The 25,002-nt window shown below is 45.9% G+C and overlaps 2 protein-coding genes across 4 annotated transcripts in view; both read right to left on the bottom strand.

Moving 5' to 3' along the window:
• The window catches only part of LOC134542613 (rho GTPase-activating protein 20-like), a 927,095-nt gene that overhangs the window by 433,563 nt on the left and 468,530 nt on the right, over positions 1 to 25,002 (bottom strand). The gene's annotated exons all lie outside the window — the stretch shown is intronic.
• LOC134542576 (uncharacterized) lies at positions 4,189 to 11,288 on the bottom strand. Its single transcript, XM_063386950.1, has 2 exons — positions 8,151 to 11,288; positions 4,189 to 5,709 (listed from the first exon to the last, which is right to left on the bottom strand). The coding sequence occupies exons 1-2, from the start codon at positions 8,323 to 8,325 to the stop codon at positions 4,937 to 4,939; spliced, it is 948 nt and encodes a 315-aa protein (XP_063243020.1). The 5' UTR covers positions 8,326 to 11,288; the 3' UTR covers positions 4,189 to 4,936.

Here is a 25,002-nt window from a genome sequence, read left to right as displayed (position 1 = left end):
CTCATACGTACGACACTGACAAAAGTGAGCGCATTCTTACTCAATACAATGTAGAATTTCTTAGATCCGATCCGAGCGATTCATGCCGCGAGTACGTTGATGAGCGCCGCAGGTTTATGACAGCAAATTGCACGTAATGAACCCCGGGTTGCAGCGACCTCTGTTATACGCCACGTGCGGAATGCATCGATTGCTGTCTCGTGCACCTCCCGAGTGATTTTCATTGCATCTCCGGCCCGATGCCCGAAGGCCGTATCGGAAATCGAGTTAACAATCGAACCTAAATTACCCGCCGCAAATTGTGCACCGAGGCCCAGAGGCCCACGGAACTCCATGGAACTGATTCTCAGCTGCAGTTCCATCCCATCGGCATGTACAGTCGCGTCGCGATGCAAACAGGGCCTGCGCGTGTGGCTATAAAACACACCGATTACTTATATCATGCTACAATATTACGTTAAAACTTGGATTGGGTTGTATTTAGTTTAAGAGTGTGTACAAAATATACAGGATATAATTAAAAGCATACAATTTAGAAGAAAAACTAGTTAAGCGATACTTTTTTTTTTTACTAATAACCTTGCGGGGAAAAAAGTGAGAGGGAAACTGTACTCTTGAAAAATTTCACACCACATATCTATTTCGGCCACGAAATGTTTTCGAGACTAATTGTATTATTATCATGTACAACCACCTCGTTGTCATTGACTCCGAAGGTTTTAGAAGGAAGAGTAGGGAACGCCTTTTTCTGAACCGATGATATTGGTCGGAGGTTACTGCGCTGATGTAACGGTCTGAATGTGGTCTAGTGTGGAGATCTGAGCATCGTGGAAGAACCACGTGGCTTTAAAAAGACTTCATGATATTGGCAGGTATATTTCTTGCTTGCATTTGATTGCAGCGTTGGAAATTTAGAAAGCCCCAAATAATTAAAATTTAAATAAATTAAAATTAGAATAGAATTTCTGCGAGAATTCTATCTACGTAACCACACCTAACCTAACATTAGCAACAGGAAAAGAAGTATTCCAAAGATTTACAACCGTGGGCTGTTCAGGCGCGTAACTCGGGGTGAGTGCACACCAGGTTCTCCTACACTGTTAAAAATGTGCAGCTTGAATTTAGGAGAAATCTGGTTATAAATTAAAATTATCCAGGGATCTTCGGTAAACTTTTACATCTTCGTAAATTTAAGGGGAATAAGTATCACTTATTCTGAACATGCAAGAAAATCTTGCTATAGTAGCAAAACATTCAGAGACTAGTTAAGACTACTGAAAAAAAAAACACTATTATTTCTTCCGAGTGTGTTTTTACCCTTTTTATAACGAAAAACGTTCGCCAACATGGGTCTAGCGGTTAGCGTGTCTGGCTGGTGGACAAAGGACCCGGGATTTTTCAGACCTCCCTGGGCTCCCTGGGCTCAGGACTGGGTGTTTGTGAAGTCCACTCCACCGTCAGCCCGCGGAAGGAAAAGGCGAACCACCGCGACAAGCGTCGGGACGTCACGGTTGGCATCGCTTCGCTCACGACACCCAGTGATGGGTAACAAAAGACATCATCATCATCATCATCATCATCATCATCATGGAAAACATAACTCGGAAGTCGAAATATACAGCGTGGGTCGTACAAAGATCCAGTTTATCTGAAATGAAGAACTCTCTTGAGAAGCGTGAGGCGATTTCTTAGTTGAAAAAGTCGCTAAATGCTGAGTTAATTTGTGACGCGCGGCCAATGAAGTGCCGCGCAGGGGTTGACGGGGCAGGGGGAGGGGAGGGGTCGTGGAGTTACGGAGCGCAGGGTAGCCGCCGTACAAAGACAGAGCGTAGTAAACACGGGCGGCTGCGCTTACCGCGCGAGGAAATGAGGAAGGAAGTCATCGCGGGTTCGAGGGAAGGGACGTGGAAAGGAGGAAAAGAGAGAAATGGAGAGAGAGAGGATAAAGGAGGACCCGGCGAGCCGGTCAATGGAAGAGAAAGTTCCATATTCGCCAGTCACCTGCAGCGTCGACTTTCTTTCTGGTCGGGCGAGCTCATCCCATTCGGCGGCTCGGCGCGTCGCGCGGATGGGAAAAGAAATGGCGAAGTGTTGGAAAGGGGGAGCGTGGAGGGAGAGAATTGAAAACGCCGCCCGCCCGACCGGGGAAAGTGGACCCCGGGCGATCCTGGCCCGCCTCGTGCGCCACTTGTTGGAGAGGAAGTGGGTCTGTCTGCAGGGTCTGAAGGGCCGCCCACAATCACTCATTGACAAAGACAGCAAAAAAAAATCAGGGATTCATTTCGTGACATGCTTCTGGAATTGTTTTACCATTAATCTGGAGAATTGTGGGACAGTTAGAATTATAATTGTCAAGTCACAAGTTACAAGTTGAGACGTCTCACAAGTCGGCGGTCAATAAACAGGCCACGTGTTACCCAAGTGTGTAGAGGATCGCGGAGTCATATCCTGGAAGCCACTGAACCCGCGGGTTTTTCCAGTCCGTACTGATTGACCGTCTGACTGATTTGTCGGAGCTAATGGTTGCAGATGCGGATATGGCATCTGACCTGTGATGTCAGATGCTGATGATAGGTACAATAGCGCGGAGCAAATATGTCTGACCAGAGCTGACGAGCTTGAACTTCCGAGGTCAGACATCACCATTTGCATATTAACAGTATTCACCAAAAAGAAACATGGTGAGTGCAATAAGAGTTTTTAAATAGCGTGAAAATAATTATTTCCAAACAAACATCTTAATTTTAGGTTATGTATTTTCGTCTTGGGCACCATTTTGTTGCATTATTTTTTTTAATTAAATTTCTTTTAAATTTAAAACAAAGTACCCGAATACATAAATAAAATTTATAACAGTGTATAGGCATGAAAATGACAGGGTTCGCCGAAATACATATTACATTAAACACGATTTTAAGAAATGTTTCCAGACTCCATATATACGCTTTTAATTTGATTTTTTTTTGTATAAATCTCCCTAGAAAAACCAAGAAATCTACAGTGCTGATCTCTATGGTTATTGTGAACCAAACCCTTCAGACACGTGAATGTAGCGCGCTACTACAGGATACGATTAAGACAGCGCAGCCGTACAGCACGGTCGGACAGATCAGACAACCAGCTCTAACACAGGCGAGTTGGACTTGCGTTCCAGAGAGCCCACACCGGCTACAGAAGATACCTCCCCCGATATCCCCGAAATATGTTGTCTCGTCGCTGCTGACGAGGCATTCGACAGAAAAATAAATTAAGGTTTTGAAACGTTTGACAACAGGAGCGTACTGTTACGGCGAACAGACACGCACGCCGTGACGTCAGTGTAGTCAGCATAAATAACAAGGGCACAGCCTCACTTCGCTTCGGACTCCGTGGAACTGAATATTGGCTGCAGTTCCATCTCACTGACTTGCGTACAGTCACGTCGCGATGCAAACAGGGCCTGAAGAACAGTTTCCCTGCACGTGTGTCCGTATAACATACATATTAATTATATCATTCTACAATGTAACTTTACAATTTCAACTTTGTTCTATTTAGTTTAAGAGTGTGTACAAAATATATAGAATATAATGTAAAGCATAAAATTTAGGGAAAAAACAGGTTACGCGATATTTTAACAGATAACCTTGTGGAAAAAAAGTGAGAAGGAAACTATTCTTGGAAATTTTACACCGCATATGTACTTCGGCAAAGTAATGTTTTAGAGACTGATTATATAATATAACTAGCTAATAGCTTATCACTCGCGCAATTTCAGGGTATTTCTGATTTCTTACCATTGAAATAAATACAGTATGTCCATAAAATAATGTTCCAGTTATAAAATTTAATAGTATGAACTGTAAGCGTTGTAGTATTTTGTTTCAAGATCACAATCAAAGAATAACTCAAATAGATAAGCATTTAGATCAATTATAAGATAAGCAATTAGATAAGTACATTTGCGAATACTGCTTTGTTTTTTTTTTCTTGCAGCGTGAAAGAAATGCTTTTTCTCCAAGTAGTATGGCCTAGAGGGTTAACCTGTAAACTTTATTTGGCAACAGGATGGAGCCCCTTCTCATTGGAATCTCTTTGTACGAGAGTGGTTGAACGTTGAGGTCCCTGGCCGTTAGGGCCCTGGCACACGAGCGTCTCGGTCGCGCGACTGAGACGCGCGACTGCAGTCGAGCGTCCAAGCGACCGAGTAGAGCGACTCAGCCGCGCGACCGAGACGCTCGTGTGCCAGGTTCACGCGACACACTCTTCACTGTGAATATGGACACCGACGAAGAAACAGTTCTTGGCATTGTCCTAAGGCGTCGTTGCCGTCGGCGCCGGCGTCGTCGCAGGCAACGTGTACTATGGATGCACCCAATAACTGCAGACCGCTTAGCAAGGGGCCAGTTTTATACGATTATGAGTGAGCTAAAAGAAGACAATTCGAAATATTTTAACTATTTCAGAATGTCTCGGAGTACTTTCTCGGATCTTCTGGATGTACTGAAAATTCACATTGAAAAAGTTGACACAAGTATGAGAAGAAGTATCCCTGCTGAAGAGAGACTTGCAATTACATTAAGGTGGGTACACTTGTATAAGCAGACAAATAGTTCATTTCATAGTTGTACAAGGAACACAGGAGTGAAATGTGTTTGGCTACGGCTGAAATTATAATTTAATTAGACAGTTACATGTATTTTAAGGGTATAGTTGAAGCATTTATTATCATATTATTAAAAAAAAACATTTTCTGAACATACCCCAAATAAGTAACATTTATTATTACGTGACACGATATTGTCTCAAAGATCCAACACATAAATGTTTATCGTTTTGCACACGAAAATAAATTCTTTCATAAATTTAGAAGAAAATTGTTAGATAACATATTTATTTGTTATTCACTGAAACTGCTCTTTCCATGAAGGTCACATGTCTTATAATTTATTAGGTATCAGTTAAAATAGTCTTCACAAATACTTGACGTATCAGACTGGAGAGATACTGATGAGGAAGCTGCTGGTGACATTGGTGATAAGGCGTGGCATTGCAGCGGCTGCTGGGGTTGACTCATTAACTGCGATGTTTCTGAAGTTGAATGAGACCCGTAGTTGTAAGACTGACTGATGGTGGGTGTAAATTGTTGGTTGCGTACTCCAGAGGTACTTGTATTACTACTAGGGTATGGAAGCGAAACAAATGATGGGCCTGTGATCACTGATGGAGAAGAATGAGGGTAGACAGAAGTCTGAGAAGGACATCGATGACCAGAAATTGACACCTGATTGTACCTTCTTAAGGTGTTTAAAAAGTCGCTTTGAACTTCAAGTTTCATATCGTCTGGCAGACGTTTGAAGTACGGCAAAAGACTCAACAAGAAATGCCTGTCACTGTCTTCTTCTTCTCTACCTGCATGTCGTTTTTCCATATTTCTTCTAAGCGACTGAAGTAGCTCAAGTTCTTCTGTTTCTGGTGACGGTTTTTTTCTTTTAAGAGAAGTAGGTGCCGTAGATGTAGCTGCTGCGGGTGTGGCTTGCGTGTGCAAGTCTGGAGATTCTTCTGTTGTAGGTTTGGTGTCGCATACTGGCAATAGGAAAGTTAACTGCTGGAAATATATATATTGTTTCCTGCCATCTGCTGCAGAACCTGATTTACAATTCCTCTGTTTAGCCAGTTCTCTTCTGAAACAGTCACGTAGATTCTTCCATTTCCGTTGCAGATCTGCAGCTGAAAAAAAAAAAAACAATAATGTAAGGTGCATATTTTTAGTGTGTGTGTTTTTTTTTTTTTTTTGCAGGTACCTTGCTACAGGATGTTCGTTCACAGAATTGCATTACACATTCCGTTGTGGAATTTCCACATGTCGCAAGATTGTTATTGAAGTGTGTGAAACAATATGGCGGCTTTTACATGAAGCATGTTTCCCGCAGTTAATGCAAGAGGACTGGCTGAAGATTGCTGACGGTTTTGGAACACGTGCAAATTTCCCAAACTGTTTAGGAGCAATAGATGGCAAGCATGTAAGGCTTATTCAACCTGCTAAAAGTGGGTCAACCTATTTTTCCTACAAGAAATATTTTTCCATGGTGTTGTTAGCATTATGCGACTCTAATTATAGGTTTTTATTTGTTGATGTTGGTTCTTATGGAAAATCATCAGACTCAGCAATATATAAAAACAGTGAGCTGTTTCAGAAGATGAAGGATAATACGTTGAACATCCCAAGTGATAGGCCAATAGTTGAAAATGGAGAGCCACTTCCCTTTACCTTCGTAGGTGACGAAGCATTTGCTCTTTCAACTCACATGCAGAGGCCTTATGGTGGGAAAAATCTTACTCAAAAAAAGAAAATATTTAACTACAGGCTGTCACGAGCCAGACGTTACATCGAATGCACTTTCGGCATACTTACAAATAAGTGGCGTATCTTTCACAGGCCATTGGACGTGAAAATTGAAAACGCAGAAACTATAGTGAAAGCATGTTGTATTTTACACAATTTTGTTAGAGAAAGGGATGGTGTTGAATTTGACAGCACTCTGAACGTCGTGGGACTAGATGAAGGGGAGCCGCTTACACGACCAGGAAATACACGATCAGCTTTAACAATCCGAGAAAAGTTTTCCGATTACTTTTCTAGTGAACAAGGGTCAGTGCCATGGCAATATTTTTTGCTTTGAAGAGTGAACAATACTAGTGAAATTTAACTTTTATAGAGGTGTCACATTCAACAACGTAATAGTTATAACCGTATAACCGTTACATTGGACAGTAGCCATGGTGAATTTTGTGGCATAAACAAAATATAGAGAAAACAAAATTTCCGTATGCGAAAATGTGTTCACTTTGGAATTATGTTAGTTGTTACGCTACTTTTAATTATATTGTTACGTGCAAGCCCAGTCGCAGTGGGGACGGAGCGATGCTCTTCTCGGAAACAGATTAGCGCCGCGCGTGCCTTATCTTTATCTTGATGACACGCGGCCTGCCTGCCCCCCCTTCACCCTCGCCCTGCCTGCGCTAATGACCTGGCTGCACCTGGTCGGTCAATGGAACGGTTCTTGAATGTTCTCCGACATCGTCGCCGGCCCCAGCACGTAATCCTGGACGTCCCTAGTTGCGCAATGTCAAAGAGCATCTCGAAGGTTCTAAATGTAAGGCCGACCTCTATATCAGCAGGGGGCGGTTGCATCAGAGCAGATAATTGTGTGGCGCGTCTGGCGCAGTGTGGAGAGGCGAAGACCTGTGCGACGAGGCGGCGAAGACCGGGCGACTTCTGGGAAGAGAGTGTATAACATCGGCGAAGCCAGCAAGTGCCCTGTGTGACATCGGCGGACACTTTACGGCGATCTGTGGCTGCGGTAAGACTGTGACGGACTGAGAGAGACTTTCTTTATTTCGAGCCTATATCAAGCCAGGATAACTTGTAAATAAAACTGTAAATAGTAGCACCAATAAAAATAGTGATAATTAATTAAAAAAAGGGGCTATCCTTTCGAACCCTATCGTTCCCACGTTCGTAACAATATTATATCGTATTTTACTTGTATTTCTATGTTTATCGTAAACATTAGACATAAGCGTAAGTTACAATGAATTCCGCGTAGAAGCAAAATACTGCAATGTAATTTGAAAACAAACCCTTCCATTAATAGCTAATTTATTTACATTGGCAATGACTCACATGCACGCACAGTGGTTTTGTATTTTATGAGGGAAGAATAACACGAACTGTTAAAATTTCACACCTGTTTGTTGTTAAGAGATATATTAACTATACAATATTTCACATGTGTTGTAATTATTGCCAATATCAGGTGGTTCGTGGTAATATGAATACTTAAACGGACGTTTGAAGAGAACACCCGATACGAAAATGCAGCGGGCACATCCAAACAGTTTCGACAATAATGTAAATATTTTGAACAGTAATCTTCACGATTGTAAATCATTTAAAAACGTAGTAACGTTTCTATAAAGGAATAATGAAAAAAAATATTATATTCGTTTTATAAGTTTTATAAAATTATTGCAATACTCTGTCTAGTAAATAGGCTTCACGTAGAACAATTATGTTTATAATACATTTGAAACAAATAAAGTGAATGCAGGGCTGCACGAAATATTCAGATCACCACTAACCACTTATATTTATAAATTACACTTACCTGCTTTATTTTTATGGACGCTATCCATGGCTTTGAAGTTCTCAACGAACATATCGCACACCTCTTCCCATGCCTTTCCCTTTTTGCATTTGTTAGCATACTCATCACATCTGGAATCCCAAATAGCTGGCCTTGATTCTATTTCGATTATAAAACGGTCACAATCGAACGCCATCTTCCTCGCCAGTACATACAACCAGATACTGACCGACAGTCGCTCGGACGCGCGGCTAAAAGTCGCCCGTGTGCAAGGCTCCCGCACGACTGGTCGCCGCGATCTGTCGCGGGGATTCGCGTCTGCTGGCGACAGACGCGCGATGGAGACGCGCTCAGTCGCCCGTGTGCCAGGTTCTCACCCACGCCCATGCTATCTTATGGCAAGCGATTTCCCGGCGACCGAGTCGCGCGTCTCAGTCGCGCGACTCGGTCGCTCGTGTGTCAGGGCCCTTAGAGTGGTCGTAATGGTCGAGACGACAGAGCTCTTTTTCGTTGGCCTCCGCGTTAACCTGACGTAACGCCATGCGAATTTTATCCTTAGGGGCATAAAAAAAGATCGTGTCTACGTTCCGCCGCTACCTAATGATTTGCCAGAGTTGAGACACAGAATTGAAGAGGCTATTGCTTCCATTACTCTGGACGTGTTAACCAAAGTGTGGGGAAAATTGGACAGATCGGAGCGAAACTAAACATTTTTATGAGAAACAAACCAATGGAAACTCAAGGAACTCTTTAGGAATTATTTCGAGTATTTTTTAATATTTTTTTAATCGTTTAATCTTTATGGTATATTACAGCTCCGCCCGCGTGGCATCTAATGTATGTGCTCCTCGAAACTGTCCCCCTCCTCCCATATTGTGATTGAAATTGAAATTAGAGTTTATAGATTATTTTGGCTGCACTTGGTTGTGAAAAAAATGTTGTTTTATTGTTGAATCTCCGGCTCCCGTCATCGTAACGAGATCAAATACATGCCGGTTTTATGTCTTATCATAAACTTATAAGCAAAAATCTGTCCAGAAGTCTGCGTGAAGCTCGAACAAGCAGACAGATACAGTTTTATAACAGTATAGATGTACGTACCACCACCTCGTTGTCACTGATTCTGAAGGTTACAGGTGGAAGAACACAAATACGTGATCCAGCCAAGGAGATATTCGGCAGATATGCCGCGGTCATGGTCCAAGGAACTGAAGGTGAGAGAGAGAGAGAGAGATCAAAGGGGTGTGACAGGCTGGCGGATAGGGTATCGATTCCTTATTGTAATACCGGGTGTCCCTTGTATACTGATATACGAGGACGTATCATCAAGTAACACACATGTCAATTTTTAAGTAGGAACATAATTAGAAAAAATTAAATTAATATACTAAAAAGGGAACTAGAGAGCGCTACTGACCGGGCGCAATGCAAGATCTAGTTATTCCACGTACCGATAGCGTTCGTCAGTCACCGGCGTTTGTGATTACATCGTCAACTGTGGAGGATAAACGAGTTGTTATTAGTAAGAATTCTTTGTGCAAAAGGAAATAAAGTTGGAGAAATCCATTCGGAGATAGTGGAAGTTTACGGAAAAGGCTGTATTGACTGTGCCAATGTTTCTCGCCCATTTTGTGAAAAATTGCAGGGAAACTGTTGGGAAGTTCTAGAGCTTCCACCCTGCAGTCTGTACCTGGCGCTCTCCGATTCCCATCTGTGTGGACCATGAAGCAGTTCCTCGGCGGTGAGAAGTCCGACTGACGACAAGAGCTCACACGGGCCGAGCGAACGTGGCTCGTCTGGCAGCAGACGCAGCGCTACGAGACCGGGATTTTCAAACTCATCCATCGTGGGACAAATGCTCAACATGCACGGGAATTATGTGGAAAAGTAATAATTTGGTAATACTTGCATTTCTGTTTCGAATTGTCATTAATTTCTGTACGAAATTATTCAACTCAAAAACTGTTGGTGGCACTGACTTAAGTTTAGTCAGTAACCATTTGATAAATATAAATTGTTCCGAAGATAAGATTTAATTTTTTATACAAAACAATTATACATATATTTATATCTTTATGGAAGCGTTAAAGCATAAACAATGTTTACATAACAAGGATTCCAAGCATTCTTACAAAATAATTACATTTCCCGTTCACTTATTTTTTCGAAGACAGCTAACAGAACACAAGGGCAGACGTTTTGCAAAGAAAAATAAATACAGAATTGAGAAATCATTCTTGGACGTATAATGTATTCGCTAGTTAGGGGTTACACTGAATTGTTTGTACTTGCTTCTTAAAATGTAGTTTATAGAGAATCTTTAATGTAACTTTAACTATAGTGAACACATTAATGAGCAATAACGGTCCAACTATTCTATTTAGATTCTGACAATGCGAACCAAGTCACGGTCACAGCTAGTTACAAAGAAAACGAGAGATCGTTCAGATTTTCTGTTCAAAAGTGTTGCTGTTACTATTCTTAATGTCCACTGCTACGCTGTGAAATACAAAAACCAGTTTTCGCATTTATTCAGAAACCCGTATACATTTCAAGGTCTCGAGCATTCTTGAACAGTGACCACGTGTTGCAGAAGATGTTTTCCTGCTCAAATTGGAAAGTAAGCAAAGCACTGGTCCAGCCAACCAGCGTTCGCTACCAAACCACCGTATTCAAAGCCTTGAAGCCATCTAATAAACCTTAAAAACCAGTACAGCTTGCTTTTAACCTATTTTATCGTGCTAACCAGTTACGTTAGAAAATAAAACTGGCAAGTTGCTGATTATGTAAGACACTAAATACACTAGATATCCCGTTTCTCGCCTTACTCAAAAACAAAAAGTACAGCCACAAACACATTTGTATTTATTAATATCAACAGCAGAGATATATAATTAACCCACTGACAAACACAAGGTGAATCAAAGAGGTTCTTGCCTGACACAAACTCGATAGCGGGGATGATGATTACTGCAAAAAATTTAAATTTCCATTTCACGTTGGCAATGAACACAATATACAAAGACTCTACAAATAAACTACATCCCTATTGAAAAATTAACATTTTAAAGTTGCCCTCAATAATTTGAACTGACCCATATTCACAGAAAATATGTATATGAAAACTGCTAGTAACAAAAATTATTACGTTTACGATTATATATTTTAAAAAATGTAAACATTATTAACATTTTTGTCACAGCAATAAAAAACTAATCAGTATACTGAAAAGTCCACCTGAACACAGTTCAAAACTAACAGTCTAACTCCTCCTTTATATTACTTAGTTACTCTTACTGAAAAGTCATGGCGACACATTAAAGATGAACTTTAGAGCTTTCACCTAACTCACCCAGTGTTGACATAGTTCTGGATGGTCAACTTCAAGAAGCAATGATAACCCACGACATAAAAGCGGCGACCGAGTCGCGCGTAACCTAATCCAGACAATACTGTTACGAGGTGGCCAGAGATGGCTGGAGCGGCGCGCTGGCCTGCTTATCCCTTGGGAGACCTTGTTGCGACCAGGCAATACCCCTCCCCCTACCAATGCACAGTGAACCAAGGCCTCTGGGACCCTTGGCCTGAGTGTCCGGCAGTGCTGACCCCCTTCCACGTCATGCAATGAAACCCACCAATGGCGTTTGTAAAAAAAAATTTAATCAATTTCCCCAAGACAAAGAGACATTCAAAGAACGGATTCCGCCGTTTGTTTCGTAAAGGATCGGAACGATTCAAGACAAGGAATTTCTTAGAGCATAAACTAATTTAAATATTTCTCAATCATCCTTGCATTTAATGTTTGTAGTGGAAATTTAACAGGAAAATAAAGAGATGTGATGATCAATTCTTCGCAACTGTACCAGTGAACGCACACAAGAACACACGAAGCAGCGTGGAGAGAGAGCTGTGTATGTTTGATGACTCGCTGACTTCCGCGTGTCCGCACCGCGGCGCCATCTGTCGCTCGCGCGCCGCTTGTTAGCCGCCGCCGCCTTACGCGGGTCGTAAAGCAGAGAGGCGGTTTACAGCCGCGACCTGCGGACGACCTCGCGAGGGCAGGCCATTTCTACCCCTCGTGTCAGCGATGTTACCGCCCTTCACACCGCCTGTGTCCGAACACTGGTGAGACGAAGGACATTGCCCAATTACCTTAGAAGAGTGCGCACTTCAGGAGAAAACCAACATGAATTACAAGATGGTTAACTTGTACAGGAACGAAACACATGAAAGTCGGATAAAGTATGATGATAGATGAACACATAATCAGGGAAGATTTTGGTATCTACAAGAAGGGTAACTTTAAAAAATAGGATGAAATAGGAACAATACATGCGTACACAACGAAACAAACGCCGCGGATAATGCTTCTTGGCGTTTCTTCTTACGTATAGTAATCGAACCGTCAGGTAGGTTAGGGAATAGTTATCTCCGATAATTATAAAAATATTAATACAGGATGAGAATAAATACGTTCAAATAAGGAAGATACCGACTGTATGTGGATCGCGACTTAAAAACTTACTACAATTTAATGACGACCCCTGCTTGCCCCCAAATGCAAACATTACGAAGATTGTGTATTATCTTGTCGTAGGAAAAAGGAGGGGTGGGGGATGGTTTCGGTTCAGTGTAAATAGAGATCATGGGCGCCACCACATGGATGGGCGCGTGGACCCGGCTTTCGACTGTCTCTGGGCCGTGACATGGCCCGCGGGAGCTAGGCTCGATTTCCCCCTGCGCGGATACACTGGGACCTACGATAACAACGGTAAAATATTGTTAATACAAAGCATGTTTTAGCATTTGAAAATATACGTATGTGTAATCACTAGCATAACGAAGTCAACATTTAAATAATAAATGAAAATAAACTGTTAGGACATAAAAACTGTCGAAACTAGTATGGCGTCTTTTGTTTCTTATCTCTTCCCTTTAAAACAGGACATAATATCGTTAATTTACTGCATTGCGTTTTGTATGTACTGCGGAAGTATGCAGGCAGCTATATAAGATCAAAATCAACTGTTCTAAAGTATGAAAAATTAAGACGAAAAGAACTGAAGAAGGGTTTGGCACAATTTATGGACGTAAATAGGTATTGTGGGGAGGATAGTCGCCCGAAGGGAGTTATAACAAATTATTTTTGATATGCTGTTCCCAGGGTATGAAATACAACCCCCCCCCCCCCCTTCTTTCCCACAGGCAAGCAGAGAACCTGGAAATCCCGTCTTGAAAATCAAAGAAAATAAATTGAAATATATTATGAGGCTACTTAAGGAACCTAAGTACTATTTTTTAAATAACTGAAATTCTTAGATAAAAACAGCCACTTATGAAATGTAGAACCTTGCACCGCCTATGCTTCTGATTATGTCCAATACAGAGAGAACAGGAAAATTTCGCGGATTCATGTAACGACGATCTGAACTCCGAACAACACTTGTATGTTTTCAATTGGTTCACAGTTGTTCTGACGAGTCCCTAAGGTAGTCTAAACGAATAAAAAACCAACAACAACTGAACGGTAGAATCACATTTAAATAATTCAAGAACAAACTGAATTCCCTCAAAGGGCATTAGCCAATGAACGAGTGACTGAAACTCGACAAGCCACAGCAACATTGTGACTAGCCTGAAGGTCACTGGACCTGCTGATTTTCCGGGTCTCTACCTATAAAACATGTAAGAGAAAGCTACTAAGCTATTATCTAAGTTTGCGTATTCAATAACTAGAGACAGGAAAAATTCGCGGGTTCAATGACCTCTGATAGCCTCCAAAATCCTCTGTACATTCAGACAAATGTCACCTGTTCATTGGATGATTATTTGTGAGTCGTCTCGACTGGGTGGCCTGTGATTCGATACTTCCATGGTTGAGCGTCTCTAATTGGCCCACAGTCCTCCAGATTAAAAGTGAACCAATGGCAGAAGCAGCACAAAGGTATAATTGTTTGAATGTTAGTATGTCACTAAATGAATCCGCGAATTTGTCCGGTCTCTATCAATAACCATAAAATGTGGCATACTTTTAGTCATTTTAATATGGTCACTGAAAGCACGTGTGGGGAGGTGGAGATGCCCCTGCATGGCTACGCTACTGTTACAATCCCGCGGGAGTGCGTGGTGGCCTGTGACGACACGGCACTGGGATTGACGAGAACTGCGGCGGGGCTCTGTGGAGCGGGGAGAAGTGTGTACAGCGGGCTGTGCAGCGCTCTTCCCGGAGAGATAAGAGCGCGCGAGGCGCAGGAGGCCCCACGCCGGGAACACAAGCCTGCCTCACTGCGCTGTGCCTAGTCGGTGCAGCGCTACACCGCTTATGGAATAACACGGTTCCCTCCATCCGCGGATACATTGGCTGGCCAAGTATACTTGAAGTGCATACACGTATGCTTCACGTTCATTGCACTAAAGAAATCTTGACGCATCCTTGACAGCCAACGGAACAGGAGTGGTTAGCCAATCACGTGTAACCCGCCAAAGGATGTGACCTTGTTATCGACCAATGAGCATTCTTTAAAGGCTTGATTATACGAGGTATGAATCAAAAATTACTGGTAGTAATTTTATTACGTACAAAGTAATAAGCTTACAATCAAATCAAACCAATGTTGACTGCATGACTGGAAGCACTTCTGGAACGATTTTCGGAAGGACCTTCATCTACTCCGTTGTGGCCCTATCAATGTCGGAAATGATGTCAAAACATTTTCCTTTTACCATAACCCATTTTCCTTAGTTCCGTTTCGCAAACAAAAGTCAATGTTAACGCGCTATTAGAAATCCATTAGGCGCATTCAAATAGCCACATGTAAGAACGCAAACCTTCACATCTCGCATTGTGCTCTGATTGGACCTTGGGAACCCGGATGCCAAAGATATCACTTGTGAATCTGCAAGGCAGAGCTTTGTAAAATTACCAATGGTACAAATCTCTGCTTTGCAATTTTACAAGTAATAACGTTGGAAACTGAGTTTCCAAGGACTATTCTTGTAAAAGTACAAACCATTTTTTTTTGTGTAGGCGGGGACCCTTAATATGCGTAAGGGAAATTTTTAAAATCTTGACACTTGAAACACATAATTAGGGGCAGGTATTTTTCGCGAAAAGATCTGAACGCCTATTAGACTGAAACAAGGTATACCCGTAACTGTGGTTTCTTCCTTGTGATTGGCGGCCGTCGGCGAGAGAAGTCGTTGCCTTATTTGACCGAGCCATTCAGGACGCTTTGGCTTCCGTACTGAATTATTCTGATTGGTGTTGTAACAATCGACATGTAACTGAAAGAAAATCACCCAATAACGGAACACAGACAATGCTACAGTGTTTTAACTTTCAGCTAGTCTCGAAATCTTTTCGCGAAATCTGCATGCCCCTACACATAAACAATACAACTGATATCACACGGCAAGTATGAAATACAGCATACACGGAAGCTCTTGACACTCCGCAGGCGTTTTAAACAGGCGTTTGGCGTCTAGCCTGCCGCGAGTGATGGTTCTGCTGCCTTGTTTCGTTTCGAAGAGTTCGCGCGAAGAGGAAAGCCGCCTCGGGCAGACTTCAACCAGACGTACCCGCGCAACCGAAACAACGAGCAAAAACTTACGACGGTTTAAATGCTGTAATTCAGCCTTCCTCTCAATTTATGGAGTGCTTTTTTTTTATTGCGTGTGGGGTTCCAAGAAAAAAAAAATTCCAAACGAATTCCTTTGGACCCTGCCTCTTCCGCGGAAATCTCCAGCTCGGAATACAAATGAAGGAGAGGCCCTTCTCACATATCTTTATCCTCCCATCCGAGAGCCTAGCCTGTTGGGCTCCAAGGAGGTTAAAATACATGCTTATGAGGTACAAAAATCCCCAACATAAACTACGAGAAAATACCTCCCGTAAAAAATGATTACACACTTTAAAACATTGTTGAAACTTATGTACTGATGAGGTATTCTACATAATCTGAACGTGTTTATGTAATTCTGGAAGTCTTTTAACCACGAATGCATGCCATATTTTCTGCATAGAGACAAAGGGTCGTAAGTTAAGATGATGCCTTATTCACAAGAACCTAGCAACACTCGTAACGGTCCACAAGACACGTCGTCTCTTTTGACGGCACGAAATAAGAATCTAATGTACATGGAATCTAGAAGGCTTGTGAAAAAAAAAAAAAAAACCCTCGAAAGTTGAATTTTAAGCTGTAAATGTATTTTTTCGATTATTAATTAAAATAAAATTCATGATGACCAATACGTACAAAGTGCTTTCGTATCATCTGGCTCGTGTAAAATAAATTATATATACATATATACATACACGCACGCTCATGTATGTGTGTAACTACTATATATCACATTCAGATACATTCAGTAGTAATAAAACATAATCTACTCACGAATGACGTCCACTGCGCAAAGAGATGAATTCAAATTTCAATACATATTAATACTATCAACACGTTGAATTTTAAGTAGTTAAAATTCCTCCAAATCAGAGAAATGTTGAAAATTGGTTATAAATTATCCATTTGAATTCGCGGATTTAGCCAGTATATATCAGTGATTAAAGCTCACTGATGTAGGCCTAACTGCGATTTTCATTAATTTTTCGTTGAATTCCACTTTTTAAGCGCAGATTTGTAGTGTGACCAGCTGTTTACCAGTTGGTAACAAATAGTTAGCAAAATTTTCAGTGAATATCATTTCATTAATTTAAATCATTAATTCAGCATAAGGGTGAAGTTTTTCTTCATACGATAGGCTTCTTTAAATAATTAGTTATGAAGGGAGGTGTGTTACAACCATTGTTAATAACAACTTTTTGTGATTAGATTTTTCACTCAGTGGAAGTGAACTTTTCCCCTAGCGATCTTAATAAATTCAACATCATTCGCTGAAACTTCAGTCAGTAGAGGGATGCCATGGTGGAAGGGGTAAGAAAGGGGGCAAGAAAGGGGGTGAAATCAGAGGAGGTTAACTGCTAGGCCAGAGAAGTTCAGTTCTTGAGCAAGTAAGCATGATTCACTATTTTTTTCCATTATAATTTCGCTGACACGCATCAACTTCACACAAAATAAAATTTCTGCACTTTTACAAAAAAAATATTTTTTTAGAAAACCAGTTGCCAAGAAATAAGTTTGTAATACTACTACACGAAAGATATTGTAACGTAGTATAGCACGTGGCTTTGATTATTTATGCTCAAACATACTACAAATTAACGAAACGTCGTGTGCAAGATGGGCGCACACAAAATAAATAAGTATTCCCCTTCACAGTCACGATAACGTTTTTTTTCTTTACGAAGATAACAGTTTGAGAAAGAATAATGCATGTTATCTGCCTTCCATTATATGGTAATCAGTAGGAAAACTAGGCTTCATTGTTCAAGCAGAAACTTGTGATCACACGGTGACCCCTTGCGAGTATGAATGGATTACTAAGATATTAGGTCTTAGTAAGAAAAGCCTTTCGAGAACTTCCTATTTAATAACAGATATAACTCGATTACATTTGCGCTTCTCAAAATTTATCTTAACACTGTAGTCACTAGTATTCGAACCTTTCCTAAATTACTGACCGAGGTTTCTAAAACAAAATACACAAAGTATTCTCAGAATTCATACTAACACAAACACACAATTCTGACCAATGACCATCCATCTAACTAATCAAATTTGCTGAATTAAAAAAAAATTACGTCACGTCTAACTAATGTGGGAGTATAATGTCCGTATGCGGTGCGTTTAGTTTCAGGCCTTCAATTTATTTTAATGCTTAGCAAAAAATCCATAGGGGTATGTATTTTTCGCGAGAGAAAAAAAAAATCTGACTGCTCATTAGACTCCAATAAGGCGTGCCTGCAGCAGCGGTTTCTTCCTTGTAATTGGTGATCGTCTGCGAGAGAAGCAATTACCTTATTTGACAAGGCCATTCAGTACGCGTTTGCTTTAACACGGATTGGCTGTAATTGGTGAACAACCAGTAGAAATGTACCTGAAAGAAAACTCGTCCAATCACGAAACTCATATTATGCTACAGATGATTTGAAATCTCAGCTGGTCACTAGATACGACTGTCTGTATAGCACAGTGCACATGCTCGTGGGTGCGGACGACGATGCTGGGTTCCTCGGCCGCCCGCCAGGAGCTTGACCCCGGCCGCGGCGGGCAGACATCGGCCCGGAGGTCGTCGTCTCCTCGGAGGCCGGCCGGGGGGAGGAGCAGCCCAGAGCTGGCCCGGTCAGCGGGCGGTGACGGACCACTGGGGGTCAAGGCCAACCGGTGACCGACCGCGCCGCCCCTCTCCCGCGCAGCCTCCCCGCCAGGCAACACCGCAGTCGGCCGACACACATAGCACACGGCCGTCGCGCCACGTCGGGAGGAGCGCTTCGCCCGGCTGTCCCGCGTCTCCCAGGCACAGTGGGACAGCAACCAGGGCGAGTGAACTCTTATGACTACTGTCATACACGTGGAAGACTAGCTGCCACAGCAGCCAGGGCGAGTGAACTCTCCTGACTGCTGTCCTACACGTGGAGCACTAGCTGCCACAGCAGCCAGGGCGAGTGAACTCTCATGACTGCTGTCATACACGTGGAGGACTAGCTGCCACAGCAGCCAGAGCGAGTGAACTCTCCTGACTGCAGTCCTACACGTGGAGGACTAGCTGCCACAGTAGCCAGGGCGAGTGAACTCTTATGACTACTGTCATACACGTGGAGGACTAGCTGCCACAGCAGCCAGGGCGAGTGAACTCTCCTGACTGCAGTCCTACACGTGGAGGACTAGCTGCCACAGTAGCCAGGGCGAGTGAACTCTTATGACTACTGTCATACACGTGGAGGACTAGCTGCCACAGCAGCCTGGGGGAGTGAACTCTCCTGACTGCAGTCCTACACGTGGAGGACTAGCTGCCACAGCAGCCAGGGCGAGTGAACTCTCCTGACTGCTGTCCTACACGTGGAGCACTAGCTGCCACAGCAGCCAGGGCGAGTGAACTCTCATGACTGCTGTCATACACGTGGAGGACTAGCTGCCACAGCAGCCAGGGCGTGTGAACTCTCCTGACTACTGTCATACACGTGGAGGACTAGCTGCCACAGCAGCCAGGGCGAGTGAACTCTCCTGACTGCAGTCCTACACGTGGAGGACTAGCTGCCACAGTAGCCAGGGCGAGTGAACTCTTATGACTACTGTCATACACGTGGAGGACTAGCTGCCACAGCAGCCAGGGCGAGTGAACTCTCCTGACTGCAGTCCTACACGTGGAGGACTAGCTGCCACAGCAGCCAGGGCGAGTGAACTCTCCTGACTGCTGTCCTACACGTGGAGCACTAGCTGCCACAGCAGCCAGGGCGAGTGAACTCTCATGACTGCTGTCATACACGTGGAGGACTAGCTGCCACAGCAGCCAGAGCGAGTGAACTCTCCTGACTGCAGTCCTACACGTGGAGGACTAGCTGCCACAGTAGCCAGGGCGAGTGAACTCTTATGACTACTGTCATACACGTGGAGGACTAGCTGCCACAGCAGCCAGGGCGAGTGAACTCTCCTGACTGCAGTCCTACACGTGGAGGACTAGCTGCCACAGCAGCCAGGGCGAGTGAACTCTCATGACTGCTGTCATACACGTGGAGGACTAGCTGCCACAGCAGCCAGGGCGTGTGAACTCTCCTGACTACTGTCATACACGTGGAGGACTATCTGCCACAGCAGCCAGGGCGTGTGAACTCTCCTGACTACTGTCATACACGTGGAGGACTAGCTGCCACAGCAGCCAGGGCGTGTGAACTCTCCTGACTGCAGTCCTACACGTGGAGGACTAGCTGCCACAGCAGCCAGAGCGAGTGAACTCTCCTGACTGCAGTCCTACACGTGGAGGACTAGCTGCCACAGTAGCCAGGGCGAGTGAACTCTTATGACTACTGTCATACACGTGGAGGACTAGCTGCCACAGCAGCCAGGGCGAGTGAACTCTCCTGACTGCAGTCCTACACGTGGAGGACTAGCTGCCACAGTAGCCAGGGCGAGTGAACTCTTATGACTACTGTCATACACGTGGAAGACTAGCTGCCACAGCAGCCAGGGCGAGTGAACTCTCCTGACTGCAGTCCTACACGTGGAGGACTAGCTGCCACAGTAGCCAGGGCGAGTGAACTCTCATGACTGCTGTCATACACGTGGAGGACTAGCTGCCACAGCAGCCAGGGCGAGTGAACTCTCCTGACTGCAGTCCTACACGTGGAGGACTAGCTGCCACAGTAGCCAGGGCGAGTGAACTCTTATGACTACTGTCATACACGTGGAGGACTAGCTGCCACAGCAGCCAGGGCGAGTGAACTCTCCTGACTGCTGTCCTACACGTTGAGGACTAGCTGCCACAGCAGCCAGGGCGAGTGAACTCTTATGACTACTGTCATACACGTGGAGGACTAGCTGCCACAGCAGCCAGGGCGAGTGAACTCTTATGACTACTGCCATACACGTGGAGGACTAGCTGCCACAGCAGCCAGAGCGAGTGAACTCTTATGACTGCTGTCATACACGTGGAGGACTAGCTGTCACAGCAGCCAGGGCGAGTGAACTCTTATGACTACTGTCATACACGTGGAAGACCTGCTGCCACAGCAGCCAGAGCGAGTGAACTCTTATGACTGCTGTCATACACGTGGAGGACTAGCTGTCACAGCAGCCAGGGCGAGTGAACTCTTATGACTACTGTCATACACGTGGAGGACTAGCTGCCACAGCAGCCAGAGCGAGTGAACTCTTATGACTGCTGTCATACACGTGGAGGACTAGCTGTCACAGCAGCCAGGGCGAGTGAACTCTTATGACTGCTGTCATACACGTGGAGGACTAGCTGTCACAGCAGCCAGGGCGAGTGAACTCTTATGACTACTGTCATACACGTGGAAGACTAGCTGCCACAGCAGCCAGAGCGAGTGAACTCTTATGACTGCTGTCATACACGTGGAAGACTAGCTGCCACAGCAGCCAGAGCGAGTGAACTCTTATGACTACTGATCTTCACGTGGAGGATAGCTGCCACAGCAGCCAGGGGGAGTGAACTCTCCCGACTGCTGTACTACACGTGGAGGACTAGCTGCCACAGCAGCCAGGGCGAGTGACTACACGTGGAGGACTAGCTGCCACAGCAGCCAGGGCGAGTGAACTCTCCTGACTAATGTCCTACACGTGGAGGACTAGCTGCCACAGCAGCCAGGGGGAGTGAACTCTCCCGACTGCCGTACTACACGTGGAGGACTAGCTGCCACAGCAGCCAGGGCGAGTGACTCTACACGTGGAGCACTAGCTGCCACAGCAGAAAGGGCGAGTGAACTCTCCTGACTGCTGTCCTACACGTGGAGGACTAGCTGCCACTGCAGCAAGAGCGAGTGAACTCTCCTGACTACTGTACTACACGTGGAGGACTACCTGCCTCAGCAGCCATGGCGAGTGTCTCTACACGTGGAGGACTAGCTGCCACAGCAGCCAGGGCGAGTGAACTCACCTGACTACTTATCTACACGTGGAGGATAGCTGCCACAGCAGCCAGGGGGAGTGAACTCTTTTGACTACTGTCCTACACGTGGAGGACTAGCTGCCACAGCAGCCAGGGCGAGTGAACTTTCCTGACTACTGTCCTACACGTGGAGGACTAGCTTCCACATAAGCCAGGGCGAGTGACTCTACACGTGGATGACTAGCTGCCACAGCACCCAGGTCGAGTGAACTCTCCTGACTACTGTCCTACACGTGGAGGACTAGCTGCTACAGCAGCCAGGGCGAGTGAACTCTCCTGACTACTGTCCTACACGTGGAGGACTAGCTGCCACTGCAGCCAGGGCGAGTGAACTCACCCGACTTCTGTACTACACGTGGAGGACTAAATGCCACAGCAGATAGGGCGAGTGAACTCACCCAAATACTGTCCTACACGTGGAGGACTATGTGCTACAGCAGCCAGGGCGAGTGAACTCTCCTGACTACTGTCCTACACGTGGAGGACTAGCTGACATGCAGCCAGGGCAAGTGAACTCATCTGACTGCTGTCCTACACGTGGTGTACTAGCTGCCACAGCAGCCAGGGCGAGTGAACTCTCCTGACTACTGTCCTACTCGTGGAGGACTAGCTGCCACAGCAGCCAGGGCGAGTGAACTCACCTGACAACTGTCCTACACGTGGAGGACTAGCTGCCACAGCCGCCAGGGCGAGTGAACTCTCCTGACTACTGATCTTCACGTGGAGGATAGCTGCCACAGCAGCCAGGGGGAGTGAACTCTCCCGACTGCTGTACTACACGTGGAAGACAAGCTGCCACAGCAGCCAGGGCGAGTGACTACACGTGGAGGACTAACTGCCACAGCAGCCAGGGCGAGTGAACTCTCCTGACCAATGTCCTACACGAGGAGGACTAGCTGCCACAGCAGCCAGGGGGAGTGAACTCTCCCGACTGCCGTACTACACGTGGAGGACTAGCTGCCACAGCAGCCAGGGCGAGTGACTCTACACGTGGAGCACTAGCTGCCACAGCAGAAAGGGCGAGTGAACTCTCCTGACTGCTGTCCTACACGTGGAGGACTAGCTGCCACAGCAGCAAGAGCGAGTGAACTCTCCTGACTGCTGTCCTACACATGGAGGACTAGCTGCCACGGCAGCCAGGGCGAGTGACTCTACACGTGGAGGACTAGCTGCCACAGCAGACAGGGCGAGTGAACTCTCCTGACTGCTGTCCTACACGTGGAGGACTAACTGCCACAGCAGCCAGGGCGAGTGAACTCTCCTGACTGCTGTCCTACAAGTGGAGGACTAGCTGCCACAGCAGCAAGAGCGAGTGAACTCTCCTGACTGCTGTCCTAAACGTGGAGGACTAGCTACCCACAGCAGCCAGGGCGAGTGACTCTACACGTGGAGGACTAGCTGCCACAGCAGCCAGGGCGAGTGTACTCTCCTGACTCCTGTCCTACACGTGGAGGACTAGCTGCCACAGCAGCCAGGGCGAGTGAACTCTCCTGACTATTGTCCTACACGTGGAGGACTAGCTGCCACAGCCGCCAGGGCGAGTGAACTCTCCTGACTACTGTCCTACACGTGGAGGATAGCTGCCTCAGCAGCCAGGGGGAGTGAACTCTCCCGACTGCTGTACTACACGTGGAGGACTAGCTGCCACAGCAGCCAGGGCGACTGACTACACGTGGAGGACTAGCTGCCACAGCAGCCAGGGCGAGTGAACTCTCCTGACTAATGTCCTACACGTGGAGGACTAGCTGCCACAGCAGCCAGGGCGAGTGAACTCTCCTGACTAATGTCCTACACGTGGAGGACTAGCTGCCACAGCAGCCAGGGGGAGTGAACTCTCCCGACTGCCGTACTACACGTGGAGGACTAGCTGCCACAGCAGCCAGGGCGAGTGACTCTACACGTGGAGCACTAGCTGCCACAGCAGAAAGGGCGAGTGAACTCTCCTGACTGCTGTCCTACACGTGGAGGACTAGCTGCCACAGCAGCAAGAGCGAGTGAACTCTCCTGACTACTGTACTACACGTGGAGGACTACCTGCCTCATCAGCCATGGCGAGTGTCTCTACACGTGGAGGACTAGCTGCCACAGCAGCCAGGGCGAGTGAACTCACCTGACTACTGATCTACACGTGGAGGATAGCTGCCACAGCAGCCAGGGGGAGTGAACTCTTTTGACTACTGTCCTACACGTGGAGGACTAGCTGCCACAGCAGCCAGGGCGAGTGAACTTTCCTGACTACTGTCCTACACGTGGAGGACTAGCTTCCACATAAGCCAGGGCGAGTGACTCTACACGTGGATGACTAGCTGCCACAGCACCCAGGCCGAGTGAACTCTCCTGAATACTGTCCTACACGTGGAGGACTAGCTGCTACAGCAGCCAGGGCGAGTGAACTCTCCTGACTACTGTCCTACACGTGGAGGACTAGCTGCCACTGCAGCCAGAGCGAGTGAACTCACCCGACTTCTGTACTACACGTGGAGGACTAAATGCCACAGCAGATAGGGCGAGTGAACTCACCCAAATACTGTCCTACACGTGGAGGACTATGTGCTACAGCAGCCAGGGCGAGTGAACTCTCCTGACTACTGTCCTACACGTGGAGGAATAGCTGCCCCAGCAGCCAGGGGGAGTAAACTCTCCTGACTACTGTCCTACACGTGGAGGACTAGCTGCCACAGCAGCCAGGGCGAGTGAACTCTTCTGACTGCTGTCCTACACGTGGAGGACTAGCTGACATGCAGCCAGGGCAAGTGAACTCATCTGACTGCTGTCCTACACGTGGTGTACTAGCTGCCACAGCCGCCAGGGCGAGTGAACTCTCCTGACTACTGTCCTACTCGTGGAGGACTAGCTGCCACAGCAGCCAGGGCGAGTGAACTCACCTGACAACTGTCCTACACGTGGAGGACTAGCTGCCACAGCCGCCAGGGCGAGTGAACTCTCCTGACTACTGATCTTCACGTGGAGGATAGCTGCCACAGCGGCCAGGGGGAGTGAACTCTCCCGACTGCTGTACTACACGTGGAGGACAAGCTGCCACAGCAGCCAGGGCGAGTGACTACACGTGGAGGACTAGCTGCCACAGCCGCCAGGGCGAGTGAACTCTCCTGACTACTGATCTTCACGTGGAGGATAGCTGCCACAGCGGCCAGGGGGAGTGAACTCTCCCGACTGCTGTACTACACGTGGAGGACAAGCTGCCACAGCAGCCAGGGCGAGTGACTACACGTGGAGGACTAGCTGCCACAGCAGCCAGGGCGAGTGAACTCTCCTGACCAATGTCCTACACGAGGAGGACTAGCTGCCACAGCAGCCAGGGGGAGTGAACTCTCCCGACTGCCGTACTACA

The sequence above is a fragment of the Bacillus rossius genome (assembly GCF_032445375.1).
Source record: "Bacillus rossius redtenbacheri isolate Brsri chromosome 9 unlocalized genomic scaffold, Brsri_v3 Brsri_v3_scf9_1, whole genome shotgun sequence".
Classification (NCBI taxonomy): domain Eukaryota; kingdom Metazoa; phylum Arthropoda; class Insecta; order Phasmatodea; family Bacillidae; genus Bacillus; species Bacillus rossius.
The sequence above is the reverse complement of the archived record's forward strand: the minus strand, read 5'-3'. Positions and strand labels throughout refer to the sequence as shown.